Raw genomic sequence first — 26,060 nt, forward strand, 5'->3', positions numbered from 1 at the left:
GTACGTAACGACGCGAAGGAGTCGATGCGAGGAAGGAAGAGCTGGAGGAGGCTCACCAAGTCGAGCGAGGTCCAAAATTGAATTTGCGAATCCCACATCGGATCGGGGACCTCGTTTAATTTTGCAAACCTTGTCTGCAGCAGTTCTTCGACAGCGAAAAACTGCGTCCTCGGGTCAGCCAGTTTGTTTGACCTTGCAGAACCCTCGGATAAGCAGCAGTGTCACGGTTCGTGAGCTCTAGCGGCGCGCAACCTGCGAGTTCCGGCGAGGTGACGTTGCAGCAAAGCAGGCAATAGTGGCATCGAAGCGGGTCTTGTCCTTGTCGCAGACGAGTCCAGCGCAGCTCATTTCGCTTTCTAAGCTCCCCAAGCAGCAGGATCGAAGCCACGACGAGATCTTGCGCATTAGAGAAGTCGAATCAATGTCGTGTTCGCCCTCGAGCCTTGACAACGAGCCTCCGATCACGCAATCGATCAAGACAAGGAGTCGTCCGAACGCTGCCAGAGAAGAGAGCGAGATAGTCGCAAAGACGCGAGAGGAAAGAGACAACTTACTTTCATCATCCAACACCGTCCCTTATGTCGACACCCTCGACCTCTGCCTGGGTCTGGGACTCGACCTACTCGCTCTACTACAACGCAAGCACACGACAATGGGCTGCACCGCAACCTGATGGATCGTGGCGGTACTCTTCCGAAGCGGGCGCCACGAACGAGCACGGCGCGGGGCAGAGCGGAGAACGAGAAGAAGGCGAGCTCGAAGCGGAACACGAAATACCCGAGGAACAGGTCTGGCCTGGCACAGATGAAGTACAAGACACATCCGTCCCCGACCTCTTCGCAAAGGCTCCCCTGTTGCGTCTCGTCGTCAAGAAAGCAGATTCGACCGTTCTGCCCAGCGCTCAGAGGATTGCTGTGCTCGATCCGCAAGAACCCGTCACGATAGGGCGGGACCGGTCGCACGAACGACGGATCCGCCTCAAAGAGCTTGCAGTTTCTAAAGTGCACGCAACTCTGTTCTGGTCGGTGGACGAGCTAGCCGAGACCGGTGGCTTCTGGGCTATCGTCGACAATGGCAGCACGCACGGCACGTTCCTAAAGGGCGATGGCGAGCTCGATTATTCCAGATTATCCGAACCGAAAGTTGCATCGAGCCCAAGTCGTCTGCATCACGTCGAGTGAGCCTTGGCAATTGCTTTATCAAGCTATGAATTGGTCACTGAACAATCTCGCTTGTGAAGCTCGCTGCGATGTGGTTCGACCACGTTCATCGTACACATTCACGCTTCGTTCGCTTGCTCTACGTGCACCGTCGCCTCGGACTCTTCCAACATCATTCCACTTCTGCCGCCAGCTATCGAGAATCAGTCGAACGCGGTTCCAGCCGCTTACCACACCAAGACGAAGGAAGAAAAGGAGATCGAGCGAAGACAGCAGCTCAGAGGTTTAAGAGACCAATTCCTCAAGCCAACAAAGCCGACTGCCGCGAAGCCAGCATCCACAACAAACGTCTCTCCGACAAAGACCAAGACTGGGTCTACGTTCGTCGATCGTGCTGCTGCTCGCCGAGCCCGCGATGCGACCATCGCAAACGAGAACGTCCGCAAGCCGAACAAGCCGGAACCCTCTCCCTTCTTCACGGTGCCGGGAGTCACCTCATCGTCGACGATGGCTGCTCCTCCTGCCAAGACGACGAGAGTCGATCCGTTCTCGAGTGAATCTCGAGGAGCTCAATTACTATCCAAGATGAGCGGACCCAAGTCGCTCGATCCAAACTCGTCCTCGGCGACAGGTCGTACAGGGTTGGGCACTCTGATCGAAGCTCGCACATTCGACAAGAGTGGAGGGCGCGGAGGTCCAGAATCGAGACCAGGACTCGGGAGCAGGCCGCTCGTCGGGATCGAGAGTATCGGTCAGCCAGTGTCGGTGGGCGACAAGCGGGATTGGCGTGAGGATGTGCGAGAAGCTTCGAGGAAGCGGTTCAAGGATCTCGCGTAGGTGTACCAGATCCTGATGGAGGAGCGCACAGACAGCGGTCCGGCGAAATCCCCGTAAATTGCACGTGCACGGGCAATTCGAGACGCGTGTGAGAAACGGTGAAACAGACGCGGACCCTGCGGCGCAGTTTCGGATTGGTTGCTGCAATCGAGAGCTGGACAGTCGCGCCAGTTTATGCTGATGTTGCCACTAGGGCTGGCGGCTGGCGCACGCTGTGAGATTTCGCTTTGTTTTCCGGCGAGAGGCGAGATTGCCAAAGTTTTGAACGCGTCGGGGCCACCGTTACAAAAATAGCGCGCCGCGCTGATCGCTGCTGAACTATCCTCGTCGCGTTCTTTCTTGGTTCTCCAGTCGCCTCTCGTTCTCGCCAGCTCTCTTCACTTTCTCAGAAGACAAACAAGAGTGTTGCCCAACATGCGTGCCGTCTCGACTTTTGCACTTCTCTCGTCCGTCGCGCTCTCAGCACACGCCGGTTCCCATGCACCTCAACATCAGCGTCAAGCCATCGCTCGTCGCGCGGACTCGACTCACGCAACTGCTACCCCGGCACGACACGCTCACGCGACTTCTTCGGCCACTGCCAGTGCAGCGACTTCGGTTGTGACGCCCGCGCCGAAACAGAACGCTGCTACCGCTGCCACCACGGCCCTCCCGCTCACCGAGTACACCTACTCGGCTCTCTCTGGTACGCACACGCCAATTCTTCGACAGCACGTCGGGGACTGACCTACTTTCTCTTGGGATAATTTTTTTCGTGTTCTTGCGTCGTCGCGTCTCGCGCGTTCATTCAACTTGAATAGCTGTTCCTTATCAGTGAGCACATCTCCCTACGGCCTACAGCCTTTTCTTTTTCTCGTGTTGCTCACGACTTGATTTGCGTACAGAGTGAACCCTTACCCGTCGCTGCGAGGCCCGCAAAGTGAGCTTTGTCGCATCACGCGAGTTTAGCGTCACGCAATAAAGCTAATTCGCGACATTCGCGTTCGTAGCCGGTTACAACCAGTGCAACTCGACCACTCAAGGTGACAACTCGGAATGTCAGACCGTGAGCCAGCTATCACCCCAGAACAAAGCGAGACAAGCAGCTAATCAGTCTTGTTCGCGACAGCTCATCATCAACGCGATCGACGATCTCTGCCTGTGGGGTCTGCCTGGAGGACCTAAAGACCTCTCGACCATCGGCGACTCGGAAGCCGCAACTGTCGCGTACTGCGTCAAGGTACGTCGCATCTTTTAGCGGCAATCGTGTTCTTGCACTCATGTTGCCCTCGAAATGACTGTCAGGACACCCATGGTGCTCGACCTATTCCTGCTGGCGCCATCACCGGTCTCCAGTTTATGCGAACCAAGGCGTACATTCAAATCACGGGTTCGTCTAGACCGCTTGTGCCCTGAGATTTCGTGCGCCGAGCTGAGGTTCGATCCCCTCTGGCAGGATACATCGACCAGACCGTTCTCGGTATGACCAAGGACGACACTGGAGGAGAGCTTGACCCCCACGGGTGAGCAGCAGGGTCCCATCTCTTGCGACTCAAACGTGACTGACTCGGATGTTCGCGTTGACAGTGCCGAGTGAGACCTATTCGCAACATACTAGTCTATCACGTCTGATCGCTGATCTTGTCATTCCTTGCCGACAGTTTGCTTGGCAACCCTCTCGGAGGCCTCGTCTTCTCGAGCGGTCTTCCCTCGGGTGACAACTCGACCGAACAGCAAGTCGTCGAATGGAACAACTGTGAGTCTGTCGTCGCTTTCCATCCCTTCAGAGCGGGAGCTGAGGATTTGAGCTCGGTGTCAGTCATTGGAGGCGGATACTTCTGCTTCAAGCTCTGCGACCCGACCTACAACGACGGCCACAACTACTGCCAGAACCGATACGATCTCATGGGTTGCAGCTACAGTGAGTACTTCGGCGCTTGCTCCATCAGCGACTAGCAGACTGACAGATCGCGACCTATAGACATGCCGGCCGCAACCAAAGATGGCGAATTCACGGAGTGCGAAGGTGATCTTCAAGACGAAGTTGGTATCTACACGACGAACGGACAAGGTGCGTTCTCGCAATCCTCTTGTTCATCTGACGCAGCTACAACAGAAATTGACGCGATTGTCAACTGCTTGAAACAGTCATGACCTACTCGCAGCCTCCCGAGGGATCCCCCATCAACCCTCCTTACACTCCTCGCGTCCCCTCCTCGTCCAACTGCAAGACTTACCAATCGACCGAAATCCTCGGAGTCGCCACGACCTCGGCATCGTCCTCGGCTGCTACTTCGAGCGGTGCTTCTTCTACTTCTGCGACGGCTGCCGGACAAACCACTGCTGCCAACTCGAACTCGAACTCGAACTCTAACTCGAAGACGGGCTCGTCTGCGACCAAGGACAGTTCGGCGATCGGATTCTTCCTCCCTTCGACCCTTCTCGCTCTCGTTGCCGCTGGAGGTGCTGCCATCCTCTTGTAAAGAGAAGAAGATCTGGCGATACTCCTTTCAAGCAAACCGATAGACCCTTTCGCACTTCCTCTCTCGCTTCATTGTCCCCACTATCCTTCTTCACACTCGCTTTCATTCAAATCGTGCACCTTATAGATCTCTCGTCCTTTCTGTGTACAAGCTGCCACGCAATCGCAGACAGCATTCGATCAACACACTGTTGCGCAGTTTGCTACAGCCAGTACCCCTCAGGGTGACGGTAGGCCAGACTACAAGCGTCTATGGTTGTAAGGAAATGGTAGTTATGGCATTAACTGCGAGGCGAAGTGAGTAAGGGGGTGGGGGAAGATCATTACTAGACGTCTTCGTCCATGAAGCTCGTTTTCGAATTCTCCCTCTTGAACGGAATTTCGTCCTGTTGATTATTCTCGACCATCTCGCGCACAGTCCTCCTCATTTCAAGCTCCCGCTCTCGAAGCAACTCGATCTCCTTGTCTTTCGAGTCGAGGGTCGAGCGTAACAGTTGGTTCTCCAGGACGAGCTTGTTGTATTGGACTCGCACTTGTGAGAGTTCGACTGATACCGAAGCAGTCGATTCTTCGGATCCTGAGGAAATGTCTGCGAGTGGGATCGAGAGGGTCGAAGAGAGCGTCGAACGACGTGGTATAGGAGGCAAAAGAGGAGGAGGAGTCGCGTGAACAGGAAAGACGGGGTTCGAAGAGCGACTACTTTTCAAGGATGATCTGAGAGGGTAGGCATTCAGAGCTTCGACAAACGAAACTGGATGATCCTCCGATTCTTCCTGTGGCGAATTTGAGGCCGTCTTTGCTGGAGTGGGACGATCGAGCATCAAGGGGGAAGAAGGAGCGAGCGCCGAAACGTAGCTGGAACCGATACCAAGGATCGAGAGTCTCTTGACGAGCTTTGGCGGTTTTGGCGCAATCTTGGCATCAACTGCCACGAGGTTGCTGGCAGAGATCGTAAGCGCCGTGGGTCTGCGCTTCTCCTTGACCGATTTGCTGGGCTTTGTAGCGGGTGACCCTATGCTGGTCTCGGATACAGTCGAGACTGCGTCGTCGTCATGGAAGAATTGCAAGATGCTCAAGCGCTTCTTGAGAGTGGTTTTCTTCACAATGGTAGCTTCGACCCCGCCCGTTTGTGGACTTTCGCCTTCTGTACACTTTGAATCGGTTGTCGAGGATATTCCAGGCGATTGCGACGCCATATCGACGACGATTCGCTGAGCGTCGGTGAGCTCGGCGGTACTCGTCGAGACAGGCAATAGGGGCGATCTCGGTCGCGATTTGGCCAGGAGGAATCGCCCGAGAGAGCGCGTTGCGTTCGACCGTGTCAAGCGCGACGCCGAGGTCGCGTTGGATGGAGTGGGGGACGGTGGTCGCGCACGAGAGTTGATTGGGATGTTAGTGACTCGGGACACGACAGGCGGAAGGGGTACGCCGTCGAAACCGCCAGCTGAGCCAGTGAGAAGTGACCGAATGCGTTGGTGCAGCGATTGTTTCTTCTTGCGCCGGCGAACCTCATCCTCCTCGGTGATAAGGGAAGAACAGCGGATCAACGCGTTTGACGAGGTGTCGCCGAAAGAGAAAGCATCGTGCGATGTCGGGCTCAAGTCGAGATCCAGGAAGCTGAGCGGGGCATTGGAATGAGCGACACTGTTGCGCCTCGAGATCTCCACGAGAACCCGGGACGAGACTGGCATAGGTTCGGTCAGGAAAGACTCCATCTGAGGGGGCGCGGAGGCGAGAGGTCCGAGCTCGTGAAGGCACTTGAAGTAGGCCGGGAAGGTTTGCGTCTGGGGAGGTGCCGAATGAAGGTGGTGAGCGTCGTCGGGCTGAGCTTGTCCGAGCTTGAAGAGCACTTCTGGATCGAGTACGGCAGCTCTTGCCGGAATAGTCGATAAATAGGCATCTCTCACGGTAGAGAGCTCATCGACTACGCTCTGTGATTTGAGCGGAGTATCGCGTGCCGCTGGTGGTGCCGGGAACAAGGACGAACTTGGCAAGTCGAGCGTCGAAGCGGAAATCTCGAACGATTCTTGGTCGTTATCATCGTAAGAGAGGTTCCTATTGGCGGTAGACGGTCGAGTCGGCGGTTTGACCTGAAGCTGAGGCAATTTCGAGCTCCGAAAGTACAGAAGTTTCGAATAAAAGTACCGCGCACGATTTCTGGAAGACAAGGGGCTGTGAGCGGGAAACGTCACCCGGCGCAACTGTATGGACTCACTCGTCTTGCTCAAGCATCACTTTGACCTCGGCGATTGTCGAGCATTTGAGTACGATTGCCAAGCTTGCCAGGACAGGAATGCTGAGGTTTTCGAAATTTTCCATCGAGCCTTGACTCTCTCCCATTCTAGGCTTCACCAGCTGAGGCGACTCCTGGAGGAGACTGCTCGACTTGGTGGCAAGATAAGGATGTTCCAGTATCTGCTCGAGCTGACAAGTTGAGCTAGCTTGTCAGCGAGGTTCCGCACCAGTGGGAGGAGAACCCGGTCTTACCGTGATTCGTTCCTTCACGTCGCTCTTCAAGCTCTTTGTGACCAGATCTCTAGCCCATCCGCGAATCGACGTGTCCATTTCATACTTTCCGCCTTTGACCTTGTCGAGCAAGATGGGAATGTCGAGATCGTCGAATGGAAGCCGCCTGGCAATCATGGCAAACAAGCAGACACCGCTGGACCAAATATCGGCGAGTGTTCCTACGTACGGGCCTCCCTATATCGACCAGAGCCCGTCAGCCAGGTTCAAATTTTGTATCAGTGAGGAAGTGTAGGCGTCGAAACTTACTGCAATCACTTCGGGAGCGGCATAGTGAGGACTACCACAGCTTGTATAGAGCATTGTCCCTTCCGGCTGGAAGGTCGCCATACCAAAGTCGGCGACTTTGATCGAGAGCTGGCGATCCTGGTCTTCAAAGAGCAAAAGATTCTCAAACTTGATGTCGCGATGGGTGATCGACAAGCTCGACAAATGGAGGAGCTACTCATCCAAGAGTAAGTCAACCCTTTGTTGCTGTCTGGAGTAATCATCACAAGCACTCACGACGCTGACGAGCTGAGAGTAAAAGCGGAAGACCTGGTTCGAGCTGAGAACATTGACGGTCACATACTTGAATAGCTCCCCGCGAGAGCAGTACTCTGTCACGAGATACCTATGGTTTCGTCATGTAAGTCCAGGGTTTATCAGGATTTACGACCGTTGTACCTACAAGTTTAACTCTGATTCATAAACGTCCAGAAGCTCGACAATGTGAGGATGCGGCGAGACGAGCTTCATCAGCGCTATCTCCCGATGCACCAATCCTGCCTCCTGTTCAAAAAGATAGTGACGACTGTCAGACCGAGATTACGAACAGGGAGGAGAAACTACTCACTCTATGCTCCGGCGGCAGCCTTTTCACTTTCTTGACGGCTGCGATTGCGCCGCTCTTGATGCTCCTTCCGAGATATACGATACCTAAACAAGTCATTAGAGACACTTTGTCAAACTCTGAATAGGTTTCACTCAGACAAAACCATTACAAGCGGAAACTTACCGCTTGTCCCTTTGCCTAAATCCCGCCCGATCTTCCACTCTCCGACCGCGTCTTCGCTAGTGATACCCTCACGAGATTCGAAAGTGCTGGACAGCGGGAGATGTCCAATGGAGCCTGCCAGGCGCGTCTGCTCGCCTTGAACGCGCGATCCCAACGGTCGAGGGAATCTAAACGACCCACTGTCCTCCGCTCCTTGCTCCGAGCGACTTCTCCGCTGGGGTGAACGTGGAGACAAGGGAAGAGAGCGAGTTGCGGGATCGTCCGGATCTCCTGGAGGAATGCTGAAGGGGAATTTGCCATGTAGTGGCGAAGGGATCGTGAGCGATTGAGCGCGTTTTGGATGAGAGAGGGGCGTTTCCAGCCCTTCCATCCCGTCGAAAAATTCAGTGGCGGTATCTCCAGTCAAGAACGACTGGACACGGCGAGTTGGTAGGAGCGCAGGTCAGGACGGATAGTCGAGTGACTGGAAGCTTGGCTCGGCATCTCACACTCGCTGACCGTCGCGATTGATCGCCTTGACTAGAGCCAAGCCATCGAGTAGAGCGCGACTGAAATAATATATTAGAAGACGCGAAGAATGTCAACCAACGACGTGAAACTTTGACATGCTGGGTAGAATCGATTGAAACGACAACAAGAAGGAGAATGCTACATATAACAGAAAGAAACACTTGTCGTGCTACCGACGCTGAGCTGAGGGCGGCATGCCAAACTCATCCAGCTTGTCTTCGCTTGCATCCTGCGAGGATTTGACAGATGTTATCTCCTTGCTTGGTCTGGCAGCTGCAGAGAGTTTCTTGTCGAGAGCTTTATCTTCGACCTCGACGTCCGAGCTCCCAAGGATTAAAAGTTCCTCAATCGCCTTCTTCTCTTTCTCCTTCGACATTTTCGTCTTCTCAGGTGACTTCTTTGTGGGTGTGATCACCACTTTGCGGTGAATCGTCGAGGAGGATCGAACAACTTTCTGTTTCTTCGTTCTCGGGCTTTTCGGAGAAGGCGAAGGTGAGAGGACGATTGGGACTTCGTCTTTCTTGATCAACGAGGGAACATCGCGAGCATCTTTTTTTATCGTGGTGTGCGAGCTCGGCCCGGTGAGGAGCGAGGAGGCGGAAGTCGATGTCGAGGTAGACCCATAGATTTCGAAAATCGATTCTTGATTCTGCCAACACACGCTTGAATGGTCAGATGGAGGAAAGGTGCTCCTAAGGACCAGCTGGTGTACATACCTCGTGCTTGATCGGAGCCACGTACCTGATCTCGCTGATCCGCTTGCCCAGTTTCTCGCATTCGTAGGCCCACTCGGGCAGGACGAGCTTGACCTTGTTCTTCTTGTTGCTTTCTATAAACTTTTGCGCTTTCGATCCCGACAAGTTTGACGTGCTGAAAATGTGGGTGCATTTGCCGCTTGCCATCGTTCTGAGCGAGACAACGTTAAATGAAGAGGATCTCGCTTAAAGAAGACGATTCAAAACGCACAGTACTTTGCCGCCTTGACGTTCGACACAGGCTTTCAGTTGCAGGTTGGTTACATCCTTGCCTAGAGAGAAGTTCCTCGTCAAGCGAGGACAAGTCGGGCAAGCGAGGAAAAGGACTCGAGCTCACCCGTGTAGCCGCTGATATAGGCAATGACTCCGCTGAGCGTGTCTGACTCCTTCTCGGCTGCTTGTATGGCAAGCTTTGCGTTGCGATGCAGCGACCAATTCCTCCCTCCGCCCCCTCCCTGATGACCCGTAGCGCAACTCTGGCATTTCCGGAATAGGTACAAAACTATGAGCAAGTTTTTCCTCATCGTAAGAGGATGCATAATGCATCAAGTATGCTCACTTGAACGTGCATCGTGCGTTCGTAGCTAGTCGAATTCGTGACCGGATTGTCCTCTTTCCCAAGGGTGTTTCGAATCGCCTTGTTCAACAGCTTGTTTCCTCCTTCGATCACCGATTTGGACTGGACATGTTTCGTCGCTTCAGCCAAGGACGAGTACTTTGCAGGTTGCCGAATGCGAGGTTTGGTCGCGCTGGGAGGAGCTTGCGGTTTCGTTGACGAGAGGTAGTGTTCGAGAGGAGTCTGTTGACGCTCGCTTGGCGGATCTGGTTCAAGTGGGTTGCGTCTACCCATCCTTCGCGAAGGAGCGAACTCAAGCTGATAGAGTCGCGTGAGAATTGGGAAAAAAGGAGTAGTAGTTGCAAGTTGACATCGCGCGCGCGCTCGCATTGTCAATTCTTCGCGTTTCTATTTCCTATTTTCGATGTCGCGCCAAGTCAGAGCGGACAAGTTATAGTAGGTTCATTGATAGGTATAACGCGCTCAACACGATCTACGAGAGAGACGGAAATTTCGCGGAGGTTTTTTCCCTTGGAGTACGATCATAGCAACGACTTCGCGTCGCCTCCTTCGATACGACCTCGAACCACGCAGCAACAGACACGACGCCATGGTCTCGCTTCGCCTCAATACTTCGCCGCGCGTGCCGTCCTTCTCTGGCCCGATGGCTCTCGCAGCCGCGTTGATGTGAGGACGCCGATCTCATCTCGGCATGCACTCTCTCTTCGCGTTTGGTCACTGACGCTTGCAGTCGCATCTGTTCTCTCATACAGGCTCGTCTCGATCTTCTCGGAACCGTTCTGGTCAGTTGCACGCGTTTCTCTCGTCCCCGCGTTGCTGCGAGGCGCACATTGCCATTCTTTCGCGACACTCGACGCTTCCCCTCGAGCAACCCGTGCTGACACCTGCGCGTCTCGATTCGCTGTACGACAGGCAAAACTTTTACGTCCTCGAAGGTAAAGCGCTCAACACGACCATCAAGGTCGGCGCCTGGGGAGCTTGCACGAGGCTGCGGGTCAGCACCTTCATGCATTCAGCATTGCTAGGTCTCCGTCTCTAACATCCGTCTCCTGCTTCGTAGAATACCACTGGTGTCAACGGACCCACGACCTTTGTCAGTCTGAGAAGAGTTTGCTGGACCGCCTTGGATCAGGCCCAGTGCTAACCCGCGATGCCCTCGTACTTGCTTACGTTACTACAGTGCACTTCGACGACTTCGAGCTTTGACTACTACTACGTCCCGAACAACACTGCAGGCGGCGTCAACCAATTCGTGAGCTTGAAGGAATTTGTCTGATTGATGGGTGATCCTAAGCGCTTTTTCCCTGGTTCCTACAGCCTACTGTCGCAGACGATGCCACCATTCTCGGCACGAACCCTGCCGATGCCGACTCGCGCATCTTTATCATGGGATCCTCCGCAACGGGTGTCTACTGGATCCATGTTGTCGGTACGGGCGCCATCCTCCTCGATCAAAAGTCACTCGCGCACCACTGATCCCCAACATTCGTGTGATCACAGCTGCTATTCTCGCCGTCCTGTGTGTCTTGTCCTTGATCGTGCCCCCTTCGTGGCTCGGATCCGAAGAATCGAGGTTGTTCGCATTCCAAAAGTCGGGAGTCGTCACAATCCTGCTCGCCCTCAGCGCATGCGTTTTGAGCTTCATTACATTCATCGCCGAAATTGCTGTCGCGATTCCGGCGAGGAACAGGTTGAACGAAGTTCCTGGCATCTCGGGTCAACTGGTCAGTTTTCCCTTACCCGCTCGAATGAGGCCTGTCATGAGTAGCTGACTGACGCGGGTCTTGCTCTTCGACAGGGAAACGTGCAATGGTTCGTGTTGCCATCGGCGATCGTCATGCTTCCTGCCCTGTGCAGTGTCGTGCGTCCTCTACTAGTCTTCTCCGCCTGCTTCGCTCGACTGACCTGTTTCGATTGCGACAGCTTATCCGATCATCTCGACCTCACGAGTATTCGGACCTGTAAACGAGCAAACAACGACCCAACTCCTGTAGAGGACTGTTTTTGTTCTCAACGCTCACGCCATTCACGCACACGTACCTCTCGCTCCTCCAACACTTATCGGCACAATACTTTCGAAAACCTGTGATCCCGGCTCCTGTCTCTCTGCAGTCGCTACTCCCTCATTTCGTTTTGTGGCTCGACTATATCCTCTCCTTTGGCCCCTCTCTACTCTCTTCTCTCTCTCTCTCGCTTTCGCGTTATACAGTGGACATTCTAGCGTTCCTTTTTTTCTCTCTTTCTCTGTGTTTCTCTTACTCTCTCTCGCCGCATCCATATCTTCTCTCAATGTTCTCAGTCAAGTGTGTTCCTGACGAGTCTTACTCGCTCTCGCACCTTGCGTGTAGAATCTAGCCCATAGATATCCTTTCGTTCCTTGTGGATTCCTGAGAACAGAGAGTGGATTTGACGCGTGGGATTTTGTTCATCGCACAGTCATACGCGACGGAATCGCTTCTCTTTCCCCCGCTTGCCATCAATGTCGATCCGAGATTCAAGAGATTCCATTGCGAGTACGAGCACGACCACATCAAGGTTCTCATCACTCTTGACTCCCTCTGGACCGGGCGGGACGAGTTCAACGCATCATCATCAACCTACTTCTCGTCCCGCATCGATCTCTTCTTACCCAATCTCGACGAGTATCACTTCGAACCCAACGCATTCGAATCATCACTTGTCGTCTTCAACTTCAACCACTTCAGGAATCTCGAATGGAGGTGGAGGCGTGAATGGTGTCGGTGGGGCAAGTGGTGGTGGTGGTGGTTTCGCCGCTCAGAAACGTACGATGGTGATTTACGATCGCAACTTGAACAAATCACGAGGGACTGAAGTCAGTTTGGGAGCTTGGATGTTCCTGTTTGGAGAGATTGTCCAATACACTCAAAAACGAGTTTCCGGAATCTCGGAATTCGAGAAACGGTATAAAACATCTCTCTCTGTCTTTCCTTTGTACGGAAAAGAAAACTGACAAGAATGTAATGTATGGGAAATTATAGGTTGAGTATATTGGGATATCGAGTCGGTACGAGGTTGTTGGAGTTGTTGCCGTTACGAGATTCACTGTATCCCGTCACGTCGACTTTGTCTCGATCTCCTCCACCTCCTACTCGAACTCTTCGACTGTTACCCATCCTGACCTATGTCCATTCGACATTGTATCGATACTTGTTCAACCGACCTGCCGACAGTCTCGAACGTTCGACTGAAAACGAAGACGAGTACATGATTGGCGACGACGACATGGTCGTCACTCGAGGGATTCAAGTTCCGAAAGAGATGAAAGAGTTGAGTTGTGCCGCACTCGTGGCTGGAATCGTTGAAGCCGTCATGGATGGTACGGGTTTCGTCAGTCCTTTTTCTTTCTCTCTTCTTTCCCCCTTCTCTTTGGTTGTGGATTACTGTTCCTCAAATCCTCGCGCCGTGCCGAATACTGTACTGACAAAGACGAGAGAATTTTTCTTTTTTCTTTGTGGAAACAGCCTGCAAGAGTTACAGCACATTCAGTTCCAACTGCTCAATACCCCAGAAGGACTGTCCTCTTGATCAAACTCGATCCTCAAGTGTTGCAACGTGAACAAGCACTCACTGCACCTGCAAAGTGAAAAGACCGAAACCAATCCAAATCGCGCCCTGGTCGTCTCTCTATCTCTCTCTGTGTAGTCCATCCTCCTTTTGTTGTGCCAAATAGTTCCTTCCAGAGTAACATGTCGAGAATATGAGAGAAGAATGGGTGATGAATAGAAAAGATGCTCTGTAACAACACAATACCGGATGTGTTTCTCATCACATGATCATACATCCTCCATCTTCCTTCTGTCCAACACTCCTGACGACTTCGTCTCCACCTCTCATCCCTCCACCTTGTTGTTGCAGTTGGACGATCAACACTCCGTTGTTGTGAGGGTCGAGGTGGGCAGACAAGTGTTGTCGAGACATGAGGGAAGTGATTGCCGGTTTCAATTTCGCGACGTGAGAAGGAGAATGGTTTCCTGAGAACGAAGAAACGTGTTAGTGGGTGCCTTGGAGAGAGAAAGATAGAGAAGTACTTACCTTTTCCGACAATTACTCGCAATTCCGACAATCCTTGATTGCGTGCATTCTAACAAGGTAGAGCGATTAGCGTATGCAAGGTCTCTGGAAACATGAAATTTGTCTTTTACCTCGATCGCTCGTTCAGTGTATTCGATACTCTCTTGCACGTACAGTCCATGCAAATCGACCGATCCGACCGGTTGGACCTTGTTGTTCTCGTTGAAGATCCATTGGGCAGCTTGATCGTTGTACTGTTCTTTCAACCGTTGATGTTCTTTGCCTTGGAGCGACAAGTCGTGCGCGGCAGATCCATCCCCTGCAGTGTAGGCTCGTTGAGAATCGGCAAAACATTTCGCCTGTTCAAAGAGTTGAAACGTTTCAGGTATGTGGATGTTTAAACGAAAAAGGAGAGAAGATGACTGACCATGAGGTCACCTTCGTGAATGGCCTTGTTGCGCAAGTCGACGTAACTCGCGTTTTGGGCGTTGGCCATGTCATAGTTCTGATCGTCGTCGTCGAGGTGTACGAGCAAATCATCGTCGATGCGCAACAACGTTTTGTACGACGGTCGCAGGAACGCAGGGAGGAGGTGAAAGATGGACAGTTTGACCGGTGGACGTCGAGGCGGTGGTGGGGGATCGGTCGGCAGGGACGGCAGCAACGGTCGTCGATGGGTCGGGGGAGGGAACGACGAGGTTGGATCGTACAGGTTCGAGGTGCCACGACGCGAGAGCGAAAGTGAGGTCGAAAAGGCACGAGTACCGAGAAGCGAGAGAGCCAAAGGCAGGCAGGGGTTCGGTATCCGGTACGCGTTGGCGAATGGAGACAGCGAGTAGGTCGTGGTATGTCGCAATAGAGGATGCAGGGAAGGGGCATGGAAGGGAAAGGTCGTGAGCTTGCGGAGGGGCAAGGGAGGTTTTTGCTTTCCGGTCTGAGCGATGAGGTGCGGAGGCAAAGTGCGAGAGGAGACTTACGGTGGGTTTGCCATCGTGTGCGCCGTATCCGCCGCCGCCGTATCCGCCATGGGATTGTTGTTGCTGGTGCGGCTGGTTCCAGGCGTTGTTCGAATGTTGGTTCGCCTGGCCAACTACGGGAGGATACGGCGAGCCTGTCTGGTACTGGTTATTCGGTTGCTGTTGGTAGTGCTGCGGTTGCTGCTGCTGCTGCTGAGCGTGTTGGTTCTGCTGGTGTTTGCGCGACCATTTGCGGTAGAAGAAGAGCAACTTCTTGCCTGCAATCCCTCTGGATCAGCTCATTTGGAATGGGCAGAGGGAGAAAGAAGGCGCTTACCGATGCGGATGATGTCGTTGATGTTGATCTGTCCGTTGCCCACTGCACAGAGAAGCGAACAACCACGGTGAGGTTGCCGTCGACCGATGACATCGCTTCTGATGGTCGCACTCACTGATGTCGTTCCGGATGACCGATCCAGTCCACAGTGCCCACGCCTAGTTGCGCTTACGTTGTCGGCTCGACCTGCGACAAATTCGCCGGTGATGATTGGACAAGTGACGCCGGGGAGATGAAAACCGCCGCCGCAGCATAATCATGATCTTCGGCGCTCACTTGGCTCGATCAAGACTCGGCTTCCACCGCCACGACCTCACAACGTACACACTTCGGCTCATTAACCCGAGTCGAGACAGAGTCGCATGTCTCGCTAGACGCATTCGCTCGCTCGAATCCGTTGACGCTTCGCTCGCCTTGAACGTTCATCCCCGCGGCCCGAACCGAACGCGCCGAGCAGTACCTTCCGTCACTCGCTCCAGAAGGGCATGAAGCAATCTCCACCTCGCCCAGTCTCGTTTGACTATTTACTCGTCGAAGACCGCACCAACATGGAACTGTCCCCACCTGTGCCCGCACCTCTCGCAGCTCCCCCGACGAAACCTCGTATCTCGCCTTTTGCTCCATCCCATCCAACGGCTTACTCGAATTCACCATCTTCGAATGTCCCATCAACGCATGGGCATGTACATTCGCTACCGCCTCCACCGAATTATTCTCCTCCCTCGTTCCTCGCCGGGATGCTCCCTTCGTCCTCTTCCTCGTCCCGCCTCATGAACAAACTTCCTACCGTGAATCCTCCCCTGCCAACGACGAACCGTCGCATCTCGGCATTCTCACACGCTTCCGCTTCCTCGACTGCCTCATCTCGAACAAACTCGGGTGCCAACACTCCCTCGATCGTAGAACCACTCACTACTCACGAACCGAACCGAATGGTCGCTGCCGTGATTGAATCAGAAAAATCATCAACCGCTACGAGGAAAAAGACTCCTGAAGAGATCGTGTGCGACAGTTTGTGCGAATTACAACGGTCTCATCCAGCTCGTCCAACAACAACAACAACACCTTTGCACGAGATTGCACCGTCAATTTCGATCTCGTCTTGCGAATCGAGTACTGTGATCGAAGGGGGAGGGAAACGCAAACGTGCCAGATCTCGAGATCCAGTCTCGACTTCTCCTCCTCTACCACCACCTTTGAGAACGTCCTCTGTCGAATCGGGACTACCTCCTCGAGAAGACCTTGTCGAATTCGATTCGAATGGAATTCCGAAAAAGGAATTGAAACAAACGAAAAGAGCTGCACAAAACCGAGCTGCACAGAGAGCATTCAGGGAACGCAAAGAACAACATATTCGGTAAATTTCTCTTTCTCCCTCTCTTTCTCTTTTTTGGCCTATTTCAAGGGTTTCTAACACTTTTTTTTTGTTGGACTTTTCTTGACCTGTTGGGATGGGGGTTTTTCCAGAGATTTGCAAGAAACAGTTGCCAAAATTCCTCAACTTGAACAAATCATGCAAGACCTTCAAACTCGAATCGAACAACTCGAACGAGACAAATCGGATTGGGAAATCGAGAAACGAGACTACTTGCTCAAGAACGACAAGAACAGTGATTCGGGATCCTCGATTCAAGGAGGTGGAGAACAACGGTGCGATTGTCAAAGATTACTTGAACGAGGACGAGAGACATCAGGAGACAAAGAAAGGGATGGGGATTGAAAGAGATTTCCCTTCATAGTTCCTCGATCTTGTAGCCATAACTCCTGATTTCTCCATTCGAATGTCGAAAGTCATTGTTGAGAAACTCGTTTTGCAAGCGAAGAGAAGAAGCGGGCAAGAGTGATCGGAAGAAGAGAACCGAGCCGAACCACTGGATGAGACGCGAGAGAGATACCCCGACAGGAAAGGGAGACACAGACTAAGAAGCTACAAAGAAGACAACAAACTACAATGAGCGGATTAGAACAGGATAGGATAGGCATACCAGTAGGGCAGATAAGCGGATTCAAGTATACGGAAATGAATCGAGGGACAACAACAACAACCACAGCAAGAGACGCTCAACAAGCAGATAACGGACGAGCAATACAAGATACCTTGTTAGCTTATCAAAGACACGGCGAGGAGAGATTGTGTGGAAAGTTTCGAAGAATAAGGCAAGCAAGCAAGAGAGCGCGCGCTCTTTTTCAGAGATTCATGCCTTGGAATGCTGAAGCAATCTTGAACACGGGTTTGTGCGAGGGAAACAATCCAACATGGGCAGCGTTCAAGGCCGAGCGCATTTTTCGGACCGGATCGTCGCACACTGACAGAGAGAGAGATGCCTTGTTCAGTTTTGGAGTGTTCGCAAGAAGGAAAGAAGGTGGAATTGTGGATACTGGGAAATTTCTCGGGTTGGCCCGCGTTGGGACCACTCGTGACAAACAGTTTTGGACGGCGGCTTTCATCTTGATCGAGGACGCTCGAATTCTTGAAATGGTTGATGAGCGCATCTTTTCCCTATCAAAGCACCCCCCTACGGAGTGAGTACTGGGCAGAACTTGTCGAAAGCTGATAGCAGATTCCGAGAATGACGGACCTGAATATTGGCAAACGAGAGGACACAGAGCTTGTCCGAGTTGCACAGGTTCCATCGAGTCCCCAAGCGTTGTTTGCAGAAACTGAGGAGCGACGCCATCGAGGTAAAATTGACAAAGCCATCTGCACGAGCCAAAACCATGAGCAAAGCCGCGCTGTACCTAGCGAGTCAAGCAGAAGGAAACAGACAGCCGACGTTGCACTGTCGAAGTATCGAATGCTCAGTATCACAGAAGAGATAAAACGCGCCAAGGAATGACGCTTACTCCCGTAGCATAATCAGCGCGCAGGTAGAAGAAATCGAAAGAGCGGCCGACAGCTTCTTCGACAAAGCGCATGACTTCGAAATCTTTGAGCTTGTTGGGAATGTTCTATAAGTACCAACACGAGGTGCGATGAGGGCGGCACACTCGATGGGGAACAGGAACGGGACTCAAGCCTACTTTAAGCATCAGAGTTGTCCTAACTTCGAATCCTGGAGTGAGGTATTTGCGTCAGTGCCGACATCTGCTAAAACACTACAAGCAAGATCGTACCTTGTTCGATTCGCTCGTAGTTGATCACGTTACCAAGGGGGATTTTGTCATCTCTGACTATCCCAAAATTGGGAGGAAGGCGCTGGGCAGGGAGTCGGGGAGAAGCAGCTGCATGCTGAAACGGACTCGAAGCGGATGACGCAAACGAAAAAGTGGAGAAGATCGGAGAAGTCGGACGCGCGAGAGGAGACGTGAACGTTCCGGTCCAGACCGCCGGTGAGAGGGGAGGTGACAAGGGAGCGCGAGGAAGGGTCTGTGCGTTGAAGCTCGTGTCAGGAAAGGATCTCTAGGGACCGCTCAAGGGACGACGTGCTTACAGTGACATGTGGTTTGAAAGATCGTGCCACGGGTGACTCGGCAGGCGACAAGGGTCGTTCATGGTAGCTAAAAGTTGAAGCTGAGTCGGCGTATTGAGCCATGGGGAATGGAGAACCTTCAAACTCGTTCCAATCGGAAAAGGGAATCGGAGATGGAGCAGGCGAGAACGGACTGAAAACACGAACATCCGAGGAAGGCACCGAGCAAGAACGAGTCTCGACATTGGCTTGAGGCGGCTCGGTCGCCTGTGCAGGAGAGAAAGCAAGCTTGAGTGTTCCGGGGGACGGTGCCATAATCTGAGACGACAAGTACCGTTGCATTGGCTTCGAAGGTGCAGTGGCAGCAGAACCCTCCACGCGTGGCGCCGTTCAAAGCTCGGCACGCTTTCTCGGCGGCACGATCATCGAAAAACTCGACCACGTGGACTCGTTCCTCAGTCAGAGTGGCCGAGCGGACTGCGCCGTAAATTGATAGCAGAGGCAATGGACTGAAGGGAACTGAAGACGTCGAGCCTTGAACGGAAAAGACGATGACTCCCTCCGACTCGGAAAGAACAGTGGTGCAGTCGAGCAGCTGAGCGCGTGGGGTCAGCAACGATCTTCGCGCTGCTGAACACCACTATGACCTTACCTCTTGTACTTCCTCTCTCGAGATGCAGCGGGGAAAGATCCGCGGCGAGAGAGACTCGTGCTGGTTGTGTTCAGTCAAGAGGCGCACAGCCGAGACAGCATCACGTACATCGTGGAACGCCAGCACAACGAAGCCATGACTGGCGATGTGCGACTTGATGCAGCTCCTGAGGCTGAGACATCCGCAAATTTGCTAGAAGATGCAAGCAGTTTTCAAGGCCTGGCCTGACGGCGGAAAAGGACCGTACTTACCGTACAAGCAGCGTGTACAGCATCGCCTTCGATGTTCGAGTCGAGACCCTCGATCACGACATACCTTGTAGCGAGTGCGCGTCGATCCGCATGAACGAGCGGTCGAGACAAAGCTTTTCCTTGCTTTGTAGGGGTTGGCGCATCTTGCCAGATCGAGCTAGCATTTGTGCTCGATTGATCATCATGGAAGCATCGCGGAGGCCATGTAGCGCTCTGGGAGGAATCTCGAGCATCGCGAATGGGAGAAAAGAGGGAAACAGCAGCGAGGTTCGGTCTGAGCGGCGTAATGGGGAGCGAGGAGCTGCCGAGAGGATCATAGCGCCGAACGAGCTTCGAGCGAGGCAAGGACGCAGGAGGAGAGGACGAAGGAGGAGAGAGGATACCACTGCCGACGACTGGATCGAAAGCGGAAGCTCGGGAACGAGTGTTACGCGCCGAGGCTACATCATTCTCGCGCGCGAGCGCACATGACCAAGCAGTTGACGAGAGGGACACGTCAGATTCAGGCGGCGAGAGCTTGGAGACAGACTGCAGAACGTGAGGCGAAGAGTGCGGCGGGGTCAGAAACGGAGAGATTTTGGAGTATTCCACGGGCTGCTCGCGCTCGTCGCGAAGATCAACGGTGTCGCGAGCAAACGAGAGCATTTGACCTGTATGCCACAGCAATCGTCAGATTCGACTCATCTGGACCAGAATGTCAAAAGAAGCCCGATGCCACTTACCTGAGCGATTGCTGACTTCGCTGCTGCCGGCTTTATCAATGGCATGGTTCGTCGAGAGAGGCAGCCAGGGAAGGGACGAGCGAGGCGAGCGAGAGCGAGAGCGAGAGCGAGATGTTGAGTGATTGAGCGTCGATGATGAGAACACGTCCCACTCAGCCGACATGGTGGGGGTCAATGTGAGCGCGAGAGTCGATTGACGCGCGCGAGAGAGATACACTTTGCAAGACGGAGCTGATGCTGCAGGGAGAGAGATTGCGCGCGGGTGGCCGCGTCTATATGTAAGGCCTAGGCCTTCTCTCGCTCGGCCGTTGTGATCGGACGCGTCGCACAAAAGTTGCGTTGCTCTACCGTACACTCGCCGCGCATCCGTCTCGGTCTCTGCCTCATCCAGACCTCCTACACCGACCCTCGCGCTGCCGGACAGCGATCCCTCTTTCGAAGGTTCCCGGCTCACGCGTTACACGCTCGTTTCTTTCGCGCCTTTGGTGCCAGGACGCGCGCCGCTTTTGCCTCGTTGCATCGTCTGGCGCACCTTGCGATCTTCTCGACCGGGCTACAAACCCTACCAACAAGCTTGAGACACGTCACCACGGCTTGGAACGCGTCAGTTGCCCCTCTCGCGCTCGTAGACCTCACTCTTGTTCAGTCGCTCGCTCGAACCCGCACAACTGCTGACACCACCTCTTGGCGCGCAAAATCAGGCAGACTTCAGTACGAGACCACCTATCACCAGTGTGCGGCTTGCTCGCAGACCGATCGCCGTCACTTTCCACGCGCGCAACGACCTCGCGCTCGTGAACATTTCGACCCACCATGTCGCGCAACCCAAACCTTGGCCTGCACGGCCCAGGCTACGTGCGACAATCATCGTTCGAACCTGATCCTGCCCATTTCAACTCGACGACGTACCCTTCCGAAGCACAATCAACGGGGTATCCCTCTCGAAGCCGTTCGACGGCGCTGCCAGCACCCCCCTCGGGATCAGGAGGAGGCGTCAATCGGAGACAGACTGTGCGCGGTGCCGTGAGAGGAACTGTTCGAGAAGTGGGCGACAACCCGCGAGCGTCGATTATGCCCCAGCGAGGGCTCACTCGGGGCAAGACTCTCACCCGCCCCGACCGCTTCGTCGTGCCGGCTCCACTCATCAATCCAACGGGGGTCGGAAAAGCCGCGAAGCAAGGTGGCGCAGTCAAGACCGAACTGCTGAACGGTGTCCCAACCCTCACAACGAAAGAGCCGTGGTGGGAACCATGGTCCCTGTTTGTCGAAGTGAGCACGTTCTGGGCACCGAGATGGCTTCTTCGCAAGTTCGGCATGACGGATCCAACGAAGCAACGTGCGTGGAAGGAGAAGTGCGCATTGTGTGAGATCTCGATGATCATGATGGGTATCATCGGGTTCATCACGATCGGGTTGAACCGCACGCTGTGCCCAACAGATGGTCCTCGATCTCAATCAGCATACACGCGGGTTGGATCCACTCAGGGTATAATCTGTCTCTCTTACGACGAATTCGCGCAAGATAGCAGAGAGACTGACCTTTGAGCCGCTTCCAGGTTTAATCGGTATTGAAGGATGGAATTTTCAGGTCTCGGACGCCACGCCGACGTCGCTCAGCGGTCCGGCACGTTCCTACGGTGGAATGGACGAGACTCCTCTGTTTGATCGCAGCGGTTTCAAGTTCCCGGCTTGCGACCGGATTCGCAACCCGTACGCGACTGTCAACCTCTGCATTGCCCCCACGCAGGGCAACACCTCTGCCTGCACGCTCCGTCAACCGACTGAGGCGTACCTGACGACTCAACTACACCTAACTAATACGACCAAGCGCGTCGGATACAATTGGGACCAGCTCGCCAACTTTACCAACTACCTTGTCATTGACGGCAACGTTCTGAACCTCACGCCCTACATCAACGCTCATCCTACCGCGATCAAGAACGATACGGTTGACGAAGCGATCCGGTACATGCTCAACGGGATCGATGCCAGCGGAGGCAAGGACGCCACCCGCCTGTTCTACAACGACGACGTCCTCAAGGCCTCCGTCGACTGTCTCGTACAACGGTACCAAGCGGGACACATCGACAAGGTCACGCCGGGCTGTTTCGTATCGAACCTGTTCCTCTACGTCTCGTTGATCTTGATCATGGGGATCGTTCTCGCTCGTTTCGCCATGGCGTGCGTCTTCAGCTGGTATCTCGCTGGTCGCATGGTCAAGCCGCCCAAGAACCTCAAACGCAATGTCATCTCGCCGGCGGTCCTCCCTGAAGGCGCCAATATCGATGTCGACAATACTACCGGTGCCGCACCTTGGACCGCAGCCGCGGTCAAGCGACAACAGACCCGCCGCCTGCACAAGAATCAGTCGAAGAAAGGACGATCCGAAGGCGATCTTGAGAAGCCGCTTCCCGCAAACAGTCAGCTGGATGAAGCCCTGCCCGTGAATCCGGACGGTATGATCAGCATGGCTTCAATCGGTGCGGAACTGTTCTGCGTCTGTCTCGTTACGTGTTACTCGGAAGGCGCCGAAGGGATCAAGATCACGCTCGACTCGATCGCGGGCACGACCTACTCGGACGCGCGCAAGCTCATCTTTGTCGTATGCGACGGCATGATCACCGGTTCTGGCGAGAAAATGTCGACACCCGATATCTGCGTCGGCATGATTGAACGTGATCCTCGATTCGGAGACCCGACTCCATTGAGCTATGTCGCTGTTGCGGATGGTTCGAAAGCTCACAATCAAGCCATGGTTTACGCAGGTCACTACAGTGCGTTTCTCCCTTTTTACCACGCCCTCTGTTTCTTGCACCAGCAACTGAACGCGGTATTTCTCCTACTTTGGCAGCTGGTGTTCCCGGTCATCGCACACCGATCATTGTCGTTGTCAAGTGTGGTCCTACGAGCGAATCGAACGACAAGAAACCCGGCAACCGAGGCAAACGCGACTCGCAGATGATCCTGATGAACTTTTTCTCGCGCGTCACCTACAACGATCGCATGTGTCCACTCGACTACGACTTGTTTCGCAAGACACAGTCCCTCATGGGCGTCACTCCTGACTTTTTCGAGGTCTGCCTGATGGTGCGTCCTCTTGCCTCAGTGCCAATATTCTTGCCCTGACACGTGAAGTGCGCGAATCCGTGCAGGTTGATGCCGATACGATGTGTTATCCCGAGTCACTCGGATATCTCGTTCGAACTATGCAGAACGACAACATGATCATGGGCGTGTGCGGAGAAACGCGCATTGCGAACAAAAGACAGTCGTGGGTGACCATGATTCAAGTGTTTGAGTGAGTGATCGCTTGTCGCAGCGATGAGAAAGGATTCCAGAGCTGACAGAGCTCGTTCGAATGTAAACAGGTACTTCATCTCGCACCACTTGGCCAAGGCATTCGAATCCGTCTTTGGTGGTGTCACATGTCTGCCTGGATGTTTCTCCATGTACCGCATCAAAGCTCGCAAGCAAGACGACGGTGATTGGTTCCCGGTCCTCGTCCAACCCTCGATCATTTCAGAGTATTCGCAAAGCGTCGTGACGACTTTGCATCAAAAGAATCTGCTCCTCGTATGTACCTAATACAACCGATATGTGGTGGAACCGTTTGCTGACATTCGACGGACATACCATCAGCTCGGAGAAGATCGTTTCTTGACAACGCTCCTCTTGCGCACGTTCCCGAATCGCAAGATGATGTTCTGTCCGTACGCTCGCTGCCGAACAGTCGCGCCCGATACATTCTCGGTGCTTCTCTCGCAGCGACGTCGTTGGATCAACTCGACTATCCACAACCTTATGGAGCTCGTCCTGGTACGAAACCTGTGCGGAACGTTCTGCTTCAGTATGCAGTTCATCGTCTTCATCGATCTCGTCGGCACGATCGTCCTGCCCATCGCTATTTGTCTCACGTACACCCTCATCATCAACTACATCTTCAACCCGCCTTCGTCGTTCGGTGATGCGATTCCCCTAGTCCTGCTCGCCGGTGTTCTCGGGTTGCCCGGTTTCCTCATTCTTCTAACGACGTTCAAGATCGTCTACGTCGGTTGGATGCTGATCTACCTCATCGCGCTTCCAATCTGGAATTTCGTACTGCCCGTCTACGCATTCTCCAAATTCGACGACTTCTCATGGGGAGAGACTCGCAAGGTGCAAGGTGAAATCAAGAGCAAGGACGACCACGGGGCTGCAGGAGGGGTCGCCATTGAGGTGCCGCTGCGGAGGTGGGAAGATTGGGAGCGCAGTCGATTGCGCAAGTTCAAGCGGGAGGAGAAACGCAAGCGAGAATTCGAACGGCAGTTCGGTACACGGGCGGTCCATGCCCCGAGCACACGTGACGGAGGCAGCACATACGCCGAGTCGGAAACGGCGTCGTCGTATGGAGGCGACGAGGATCGATGGGGTCAGCACATGGGCACTTACAACGAGGACTCGACGGGCAACATCCCTCCTCCAGTTGGACTGTATTCGGTCGAGGAGGGCGCCGAAGACGCCGAGACTATTCATCAGCAGGATCTCGACATTGTGCTCGACCAAGGCTGGGACGAGTCGCCTCCTCAATCGAGGAACGGGTTCGGTTCGGGCTATTCGACGCCGTCCGAGCAACAACACGGCTACGGCTCTCGACCACCACCACCCCCAAAACTCTACTCCCTGTCGGATGCACCCCTCATGCAACATAGCCTCTCGTCATCGTCACACCTCACTTCGAACCTCTCTCTGCATTCGCCGAGTAGCCCGCAGGATCCATTCCACGATGGCCCTCGATCTCCCTCACCGCTGATTTCGACCGAGTCGTACTCGAGATTGGACGAATCGGTGGGTTCATCGTCATCTGCGATCGAACCCCTTCAAGGAGGACACGCCCGCCAGCGTTCGCTTTCAACTTCTCCGCAAGCGGCATTCAACTCGGCGTATGGACAACAGCAACAGGCGACGTCGACGAGTCCGACCCGAACGAAAAACGGCTACGATTATGACCCGCAGCATAGACGTCTTGTTTAGATTCAAATCTCCCTCTCCCCCTTTCTTTCATTTCCCCTCCTTTCACCTGTTTCTACTGACAATGACGATAACATCCGATACCCTTCACCCCACCTTCTCTCTCTCCCTCTTTTTTTTTTATTGCGGTTCTTCTTGTCAGTTTCTCTCGTTCCTTGTACACATGGTCTGCGCTTTTTCTCTCGCTCTTACACTCGCATACCCCTGTCCTTCTTCTTTCTTTGCTTACGTCTTTGCAGTAACGTATCAGGTTCAGCTTCTCGCATGTAAAGATTTCCCTCGATCGGAATTCTTCCCAAGTTTTTTGTTTTGATCCCCGTCCTGGATCCTCCTGAGCGAGCTGAACGTACAGGAGAGAATTCGGGTCTGTCCAGTTGTGTCGTGGCTCAACAACGATGCACACAAAAGAGGAGATTTGCTGACAGCGGCTTCAAAGCTTTGGGATCTCAGTTCCAGTGTAACGTCATGGCATCGTAGATGCTGACACTCTCGTCATCTCCTGCGTTGTCCCTTTGAGCGACGGAAATACCTGTTCGACTACGTCAAGCGACAGCTGGGACCGAGTCGAGCCTAAGATGTCTTTATTTTTGCCGTACGAGGAAAAGCACGAACCTGGCTCAACGCTCCTGTAGTATCGGACAAGCGCACATCTCTTTTGAGCGTTCGATTATCGTCCAAAGAATGCGCCGGCCCTTCCGCCAAACTCGTATCTTTTTTACGATACTTTCGAAACTCTGTCGGTAAGAGGAAAGGTACACGGGCCATTTCCGCTGAACTCGTCCTTCGCAGATGCTCTCGTGTCCATGTACCGGGTTGCCTAGCATTAAGCGAAGGTAGAAAGCAGCAAATTGGACGACTTGTTTGCAAAAG

General features: G+C 53.7%; 10 protein-coding genes across 10 annotated transcripts; 6 read left to right on the plus strand and 4 right to left on the minus strand.

The window, feature by feature from the left end:
• Positions 1–578: 578 nt before the first annotated feature.
• JCM15063_006320 (uncharacterized protein) lies at positions 579–1,997 on the plus strand (the record flags this gene model as incomplete). Its single annotated transcript, XM_076680337.1, has 2 exons — positions 579–1,177; positions 1,241–1,997. The coding sequence occupies 2 exons, from the start codon at positions 579–581 to the stop codon at positions 1,995–1,997; spliced, it is 1,356 nt and encodes a 451-aa protein (XP_076532516.1).
• A 414-nt stretch (positions 1,998–2,411) lies between these two features.
• JCM15063_006321 (uncharacterized protein) lies at positions 2,412–4,459 on the plus strand (the record flags this gene model as incomplete). The annotated part of the gene is made up of 12 exons (XM_076680338.1): positions 2,412–2,682; positions 2,798–2,810; positions 2,882–2,916; positions 2,987–3,042; positions 3,106–3,216; positions 3,282–3,366; positions 3,433–3,499; positions 3,564–3,569; positions 3,638–3,732; positions 3,796–3,897; positions 3,958–4,047; positions 4,125–4,459. 12 exons carry the CDS (start codon positions 2,412–2,414, stop codon positions 4,457–4,459), a joined length of 1,266 nt encoding a protein of 421 aa, XP_076532517.1.
• A 325-nt stretch (positions 4,460–4,784) lies between these two features.
• JCM15063_006322 (uncharacterized protein) lies at positions 4,785–8,281 on the minus strand (the record flags this gene model as incomplete). The annotated part of the gene is made up of 9 exons (XM_076680339.1): positions 4,785–6,615; positions 6,674–6,882; positions 6,946–7,161; positions 7,234–7,425; positions 7,489–7,597; positions 7,655–7,755; positions 7,820–7,902; positions 7,982–8,067; positions 8,124–8,281. 9 exons carry the CDS (start codon positions 8,279–8,281, stop codon positions 4,785–4,787), a joined length of 2,985 nt encoding a protein of 994 aa, XP_076532518.1.
• A 379-nt stretch (positions 8,282–8,660) lies between these two features.
• On the minus strand, positions 8,661–10,096 carry JCM15063_006323 (uncharacterized protein; the record flags this gene model as incomplete). The annotated part of the gene is made up of 5 exons (XM_076680340.1): positions 8,661–9,140; positions 9,208–9,397; positions 9,458–9,518; positions 9,584–9,722; positions 9,806–10,096. 5 exons carry the CDS (start codon positions 10,094–10,096, stop codon positions 8,661–8,663), a joined length of 1,161 nt encoding a protein of 386 aa, XP_076532519.1.
• A 316-nt stretch (positions 10,097–10,412) lies between these two features.
• JCM15063_006324 (uncharacterized protein) lies at positions 10,413–11,788 on the plus strand (the record flags this gene model as incomplete). Its single annotated transcript, XM_076680341.1, has 9 exons — positions 10,413–10,489; positions 10,576–10,605; positions 10,736–10,817; positions 10,884–10,916; positions 11,004–11,075; positions 11,141–11,252; positions 11,324–11,547; positions 11,622–11,684; positions 11,747–11,788. The coding sequence occupies 9 exons, from the start codon at positions 10,413–10,415 to the stop codon at positions 11,786–11,788; spliced, it is 735 nt and encodes a 244-aa protein (XP_076532520.1).
• A 514-nt stretch (positions 11,789–12,302) lies between these two features.
• Positions 12,303–13,428, plus strand: TRS31 (TRAPP subunit TRS31; the record flags this gene model as incomplete). The annotated part of the gene is made up of 3 exons (XM_076680342.1): positions 12,303–12,745; positions 12,823–13,171; positions 13,306–13,428. 3 exons carry the CDS (start codon positions 12,303–12,305, stop codon positions 13,426–13,428), a joined length of 915 nt encoding a protein of 304 aa, XP_076532521.1.
• A 181-nt stretch (positions 13,429–13,609) lies between these two features.
• Positions 13,610–15,486, minus strand: JCM15063_006326 (Smr domain-containing protein; the record flags this gene model as incomplete). Its single annotated transcript, XM_076680343.1, has 8 exons — positions 13,610–13,815; positions 13,877–13,925; positions 13,987–14,214; positions 14,283–14,753; positions 14,833–15,089; positions 15,149–15,190; positions 15,264–15,306; positions 15,466–15,486. 8 exons carry the CDS (start codon positions 15,484–15,486, stop codon positions 13,610–13,612), a joined length of 1,317 nt encoding a protein of 438 aa, XP_076532522.1.
• A 147-nt stretch (positions 15,487–15,633) lies between these two features.
• On the plus strand, positions 15,634–16,509 carry JCM15063_006327 (uncharacterized protein; the record flags this gene model as incomplete). The annotated part of the gene is made up of 1 exon (XM_076680344.1): positions 15,634–16,509. The coding sequence occupies one exon, from the start codon at positions 15,634–15,636 to the stop codon at positions 16,507–16,509; it is 876 nt and encodes a 291-aa protein (XP_076532523.1).
• Positions 16,510–17,335: 826 nt separating this feature from the next.
• JCM15063_006328 (uncharacterized protein) lies at positions 17,336–20,346 on the minus strand (the record flags this gene model as incomplete). Its single annotated transcript, XM_076680345.1, has 13 exons — positions 17,336–17,454; positions 17,528–17,648; positions 17,728–17,849; positions 17,916–17,928; positions 17,993–18,097; positions 18,170–18,201; positions 18,263–18,515; positions 18,580–18,825; positions 18,893–19,153; positions 19,211–19,402; positions 19,462–19,856; positions 19,929–20,111; positions 20,184–20,346. The coding sequence occupies 13 exons, from the start codon at positions 20,344–20,346 to the stop codon at positions 17,336–17,338; spliced, it is 2,205 nt and encodes a 734-aa protein (XP_076532524.1).
• A 650-nt stretch (positions 20,347–20,996) lies between these two features.
• Positions 20,997–25,193, plus strand: JCM15063_006329 (uncharacterized protein; the record flags this gene model as incomplete). Its single annotated transcript, XM_076680346.1, has 6 exons — positions 20,997–21,669; positions 21,740–22,957; positions 23,035–23,270; positions 23,336–23,481; positions 23,552–23,756; positions 23,823–25,193. 6 exons carry the CDS (start codon positions 20,997–20,999, stop codon positions 25,191–25,193), a joined length of 3,849 nt encoding a protein of 1,282 aa, XP_076532525.1.
• Positions 25,194–26,060: the final 867 nt, after the last annotated feature.

The sequence above is a fragment of the Sporobolomyces koalae genome, assembly GCF_050403365.1.
Source record: "Sporobolomyces koalae JCM15063 DNA, S_koalae_JCM15063T_v1_ctg36, whole genome shotgun sequence".
NCBI classification, from domain to species: domain Eukaryota; kingdom Fungi; phylum Basidiomycota; class Microbotryomycetes; order Sporidiobolales; family Sporidiobolaceae; genus Sporobolomyces; species Sporobolomyces koalae.